We start from the raw sequence: 6,028 nt of genomic DNA, 5'->3' as shown, positions 1-6,028 counted from the left end.
TATATAATTTCAGGGACTTCTTGCAGCTTCAGTTGTCTTTCCTACTTTTCTCTTTTTATCAACTTAGAGTAACCAATCACAAATGGAGATAATTATAGAATGTTATTATAGGAGATGTCCTTGCAGTTTGTAAGAAGTTGATGATCATGGACTGATATTATAACATTGTACTCGGGATGCTAATTTGTACAGTCTCATTATGTGGCTACACTACAAGAGTAATCAAGTACTGGTGTAACCAGTGGAGTGTTTGTAGAAGTTTGAAGCCATAACTGATGAAGTGTAAATGAGGCAGTGATGTAGGGATTGTTATGTGATGGCAATACTGTTAGCTACTCTCTAATAGTGAGGGCATTTTATGAGATATTTCACAAATCTGTTAACTAAATTGTTACCAAAAAATTTCTTCACCAATATGTTTGTAAAGGTGTGTAATAACATGTGTTAAAATGTTGAAGTTCAACTCCCGTGGGAAACCCAGAAAAAAAGCTGTTGAATTCGGGTACCGAAAAATTTTTTTCGAGAATTTTTATTTTTTTAATCGGCCCTTAAGTAACTTATGAGGGGTCAAATAAGGGTTTTTCATGATTCTGAGTTGATTGTTAACATTTATATTTTCACTTTTACATTTACACACAAAGTAGCTTTTATTTCACATACATATATAATACTCAAGAGTTATTTCTCATTCACAATGTCAGAAGTTTCAACAGTCATTGTCTATGTCTTCTTCAGACTCAACAACATCATGACTGCAGTTTCTGCATGTAATGCCATTACAGACTCCACAGGCCGAGATGCACGTGACCCCATTCTTCTTGCAGCTGCATCGCCGGTTGCTGCAATCTCCATGACAATTACAGCTCGTGAACTGCAATAGCTCCTCAGGAGCCGTGGGGTCCAGTGTTGGAACTGGCTCATACCCATGCACACCTATTGTCCATCCATAGTCACTGGGGTTCAGAGACATGCTCTGTAGAAGGATCCAGTCTCGGGTCTGCAGGTAGGCACGGAGTGAATGTTGTGCAGCTGCACCCTCTGTTGGAGGTAGAGTCTCTGGTTTGATCACTCCTGCCGCTGCCTTCCTTGAGAACATGTTGTACCGAATTTCACCCAATGTAGTATCTCGTCCATGGTAAATGTACTTGAAAATCGCAGTACCAGCCTGAATCACTGTTTCCTTGGTGGCTTCTGTGTCAAGGAAGATGTCGATGTACTCACCGCGTCCCCTTCGCAAAACCTAAAAAAAAGCACCAGGTCTATGTCAAGTAAAGTATAATGTAAAACAGAAATAAAATTATTATTATTTTTAACATTTATACTATGATGACAATGATTATAATTATTATTATTATTAGTATTAGTATTATTTGCCGACGTAATAGTAGTATTATCATTATTACCTGGCAAATAGAGTTGTTTTCCCATGACCAGCGATTGCAGAAACCGTATCACACCCCGTGAAGGCGTGACAGAAGAGCAGGTAGCTCTTCTGTGTTTCGGAGAGAGATTCTTTGATCTTTCGGACGTCATAAGAGCCGTTTGATGTGGTTAAGAAGAGTGGATGGTGGCTGTCTGAGCTATGGTGCACCAGCATTACCAGCACGTCTGCATCTTCTGCCCGCACCTGAAAATATAACAACATGTACAAAGCATAATGAACCGTTCAAGAACAGATTTAGCTTTTCAACAGTGTGAATTCTCTTATTTTTAAATTACCCCATCTCCCCCCGGGCTCCATCCAATAGTTATACTAACTGAAGACACAAATGGTACTGACCTCAACAGAGCCATCTGAAGCAGCAGCCAATGCCTCTCTCACAATTGAAGTGTCAGCATCATTGTCACACTGCTCCACAGTGATGTGATGTTTTCGGAAGGTTGAAGAGAGAAGGTGGATGAGCTCACTCTTGTTATGAGTGTTGTCCAGAAACTTTGCTCTTGGGGTCCAGTTGGACATATCCGGTCGAATCTGGAGATTACAGCAGGAATTCTTGGTACGCCGGATGTGGTTGTGATCTTTTGGTGATCTGCTGTAGCCATCAAAGACCACAATGATCTTCTGGGAGCAGCGGCCCAGATACTGCACGTAGCTCAGGTAACTGATGGCGATCTCCTGCCAGGTCTGACGTTGTTCCCACTTCACCATGTAGACAAGCCATCCGCCATCAATTACGAGGGTGCAGCAGGGTTGGTTAGTCAAGTCAAGTGGATCAGTTAATGCCTTCAGGCTTGTATTTGAAAAGTCTGCCTTGTTTGCCTTGTTCATCTTCTGATCTTTGTTGCTGAACAGGGACAATGGGAAGGGAGTCAGCTCATACTGTAAGCTTGTCTCAACTGTCATATCCCGCTGGGCGAAAATGATCAGTCAGTTGAACAACTTTAGTGAGTCAAGGTGAATCTTTTTCTCGTTGACCAAGGGAAATTTTCTTAGTGATGACAGGGCTTTTATCTTTGACTTGACATCCATGGTCGACGTCACTGACTGTCCATCCAGCTTGATCTGCATCTCCATCCCAACTTCAGCTACTCTCTCAGCATTGACTGCGTCATCTCCAGTGCTTGTGAATCCTGTTGAGAAAGACACGAGCAACTCCTTGTCTCTATCGTTGTCGAATGGCTTGATCTCCTCAAACCATTTTAGGACAAGTTCAACTGCCTCTGCATCTCGCTTCATCTGTGTCTTGGCAAGGTCTCTGTGGACTGGAACATGTTTACTGACGTCCTCCTCCATCCGCCGGTTGACATCAGACAGGTGACTGAGGGTGAGCACCCAGCATTTGTGGCCAGAAAAACTGTTTCTCATTCTTCCTCTGCTCAGTCCACCTTGTGACTTGGCTGCCTTCATTAATGTCTGCTCAATGCAAATGTCACACCATGTGCCGGACCACTCATGACTTGAGTAATGGACAACGTGGTTCCCGTGGGCAGTGAGACGTTCTAAGGTGTCTTTGTAAGCAGGCAAAGTTTCTAGTTCCTTCATGAGTTGACAGTACAGCCGTGCGCCCTTGGCATACTGATGATGGCCTGCAGCGGCAAAGATGTGAAGCATCTTGGTAACAATGCAGGACAGATGCCCATTGTGGTCTGCAAGTCGCTCGGTTCTGATAAAGACCTTGATCACATCTACCATGTGGTGGTACTCCACCCAGAGTGCAGGTGTTCTTCTTCCTTTTGCGAGTCGTTTGAAGGTTTCTTCAAACCTTTGCTCAAACACTGGCACTACTGGGTCTGAGTGTCTGGCTCCCATCTTCCCATCAGCCACCTTCTCCATGAAGGCCTTCATGTCACCACGCTCCTCCTCAGTGAAGGCAAGTTTCATGATGTGTTGATAGATGGCTGCATCGATGAGGAGGTGAACACGGATTGCCTTGTCAAAACATCCTCCATCCATGATGTGGTTGGCTGTCGTACTTCCAGGATAGATCAACTGGATCACATCTAGTAGTCCAGAATCTTCCATGATGTTACCCATTGATCCAAGATAAGACTTCAGCAGGTGAAAACCACCCAACCTTGGAATGACGGGTAGATTTGCCTGCTTTATTATATTCACAGCCTTCAGCCAAATCGGAAGATCAAAGGTCACTATAGCGACCCCAGCGCGCCGTATGCACTCTTTCAGAGTGGTGAAGATGGTGTTGAGGTCATTAGGGTCTCCTTCAATAACTGGGAGGAACTCGATCTGTGTGCTCTGCTTTGCATCATTAGCATGGATTCTCTTCATCCAGCCATTCCAGTTGGAGTGTGGGAACTCAGGATCGTTGGCTTTGATCACCCACCCCGCTGCCCAGAGTGTGTCACCTGGAGTGAGGAGTGGCTGATCATGAGCCAGGGAGGAGGAAAGCTCAGCGAGGGGGAGAAACATGATCGCGTTCGTTCCTATCTGTTTCCTGTTCGTAAATGGAATAATCTTTACTTCAGTTCCTCTCAGGATCTTAGCTTTGTCGAGTGCCTTCAACTTCACCCGGGGGAAAGCTGCTGTTGTCTGTGGATCTGGCAAAGGTGGTGCCGGAGAGGTGACTTCGATCCAACCCATTGAGTGAAAGGGAGTGTTTCCGTGAATAGAGACAATGTTTAAATCTATATTGTCTCCAACAAACTGAGTGACTGCATTGTTTGTTTCCCCAACCTCCATAAAGACCACCTGATCATTACTTGACAATTCACTTTCACTGGCTGGCACTTTGGCTGTCATCACTGATTGATCCTCAAGCGCAGCATCAACCGCAACCTCATCATTGATCTGTTCATCGGTTTCCTCCACAATGGTGTCAAGAGTGCCAGAAGTATCTGGAACATCATCTCCACTCCTACTATTAAGGAAGCAGTATTTGTAGTTTTGTGTCTCCGTGTAAGACTCAGTGTATCCCAGCCGGTGGAACTTGTTGAGCATCCATTTTGACCCAAATCTATGATCAAGTTGTATGGCAAGCCCCATTTGGTGTGGCAATACTCCAGACCGAGGTCGACAGGCCTTAATAAAATTCTGCCCCCAAACGGCAACTCTTTCGTCTGTCTTGACAATCGGTCTCAAGAACATCTGAAGGCTTGCAGGAACAAGTGTCAGCTGACTATCGATGTCAGTCATACTGTGTGTGGTGGGGTATGACTTTGGACCTAAATCAATCAAGGCAATATCATTGGATATGAACTTGAGTGCCGTCTTTATGATCTGAGTCTTCTCATCTCCATGGTCAAGATTAGCATGATGCGCTCGCAGAATATTGTCGGTGCCATCTTTGAGACAGCGTACATCTGCCCTTCTTTCCTGTGTTGTGAAATACAAGGTGTCTTCGTATTTCTCTAGAAGTTTTATCTTTAGCCAATGCTTTGAATAAGAAAGGCTCTTCTCTGGTGACTGATCAAACTCCTGCAGCTTTTCATGGACTTGGTCCATGTTCATTACCCCATGCTCTAATTCTGAGTCTAACCATTCGCAGAATTCAATAAAAACTGCCTCTCGCTCCTCATCAATACTCCTCTGTCCTCTCTTCCTTTTTCCTTCCTCATCAGTCTTGGACAAACTGTCACCTCTCGCAAACATAAGTTTGCATCGCAAATGGTACAGTGTTTCTTCTGCTACCAAGTCGTTGATCCCTTCCAGGCATCCAGTGACTTCAGTGCCCCAGTCATCCCCGCGACTCCGTGCTGTCTTCAGCAAGCTTGCCTTCAGTGTATCTGCAGTCAAATTATCTGGCACTCTGTATTTCTTTCTAGCTTGTGCTGGATTATTTTTGTAGAGCTGGGCTGGTTGGTTGCAAAGAATGCATACATCCTTATACAGGAGGTCAACTGACTGTGATCTTCTAGAACTGCAGCCAGTTGATGAACTGAACTCACAAGTAGTGCGTCTTCTCTTCAACTTTGATGACTCTTTCTCTGCCTTTGATGCTTGAGCTGACTTCTTGGTGGTTGCAACAAAGTTGTTGTACAGATCATTTTTACACTTCTGGTGGTACCTCAGTTTTCCTTCCTTTTGAGCCTCCTTCATACGTTCCACAACAGTAACATTTTCGACAGTTTCTGCTTGTTTCAATAAAGTTGAGTATCCCTTTGGAGTTGCCTGTATGAGCCTTTCAGCTGGTGTATCCGAGCGTGCACAGATGAAGCAATTGAGCACAGGTGGAGTAACGTCTTCATCCATATTGCTAGACTCCATGTCCTGCAAAGTAGAAAATGAGATATATTTAGAAATTATTTTTCCACAAAGGAGTGTCTGTGGTGAAATATAAATGTTAACAATCAACTCAGAATCATGAAAAACCCTTATTTGACCCCTCATAAGTTACTTAAGGGCCGATTTAAAAAAATAAAAATTCTCGAAAATAATTTTTCGGTACCCGAATTCAACATCTTTTTTTCTGGGTTTCCCACGGGAGTTGACCTTCAACATTTTAACACATGTTATTAGACACCTTTACAAACATATTGGTGAAGAAATTTTTTGGTAACAATTTAGTTAACAGATTTTCATATGTTTCCCTTACTATAAACCAACATCATCCCTATCTTGTTTAGGACCTTT

General features: G+C 43.6%; 1 protein-coding gene across 1 annotated transcript; it reads right to left on the bottom strand.

The window, feature by feature from the left end:
* Window positions 1–579: 579 nt before the first annotated feature.
* Window positions 580–2,398, bottom strand: LOC137432071 (uncharacterized). The gene is made up of 3 exons (XM_068123802.2): window positions 1,781–2,398; window positions 1,404–1,627; window positions 580–1,240 (listed from the first exon to the last, which is right to left on the bottom strand). Exons 1-3 carry the CDS (start codon window positions 2,342–2,344, stop codon window positions 1,171–1,173), a joined length of 858 nt encoding a protein of 285 aa, XP_067979903.2. The 5' UTR covers window positions 2,345–2,398; the 3' UTR covers window positions 580–1,170.
* Window positions 2,399–6,028: the final 3,630 nt, after the last annotated feature.

Source organism: Myxine glutinosa, chromosome 8 (assembly GCF_964187855.1).
Source record: "Myxine glutinosa chromosome 8, kmMyxGlut1.1, whole genome shotgun sequence".
Classification (NCBI taxonomy): domain Eukaryota; kingdom Metazoa; phylum Chordata; class Myxini; order Myxiniformes; family Myxinidae; genus Myxine; species Myxine glutinosa.
This window is presented reverse-complemented; position numbering and strand designations above follow the sequence as displayed.

Excerpts from the sequence above, each read along its gene's own strand:
- LOC137432071 (XM_068123802.2), bottom strand. The coding sequence starts at position 2,344 with ATGACAGTTGAGACAAGCTTACAGTATGAGCTGACTCCCTTCCCATTG. Across the intron at positions 1,628-1,780 it reads CTTCAGATGGCTCTGTTGAG|GTGCGGGCAGAAGATGCAGA; the intron begins GTCAGTACCATT and ends TTATATTTTCAG. Across the intron at positions 1,241-1,403 it reads AAAACAACTCTATTTGCCAG|GTTTTGCGAAGGGGACGCGG; the intron begins GTAATAATGATA and ends GCTTTTTTTTAG.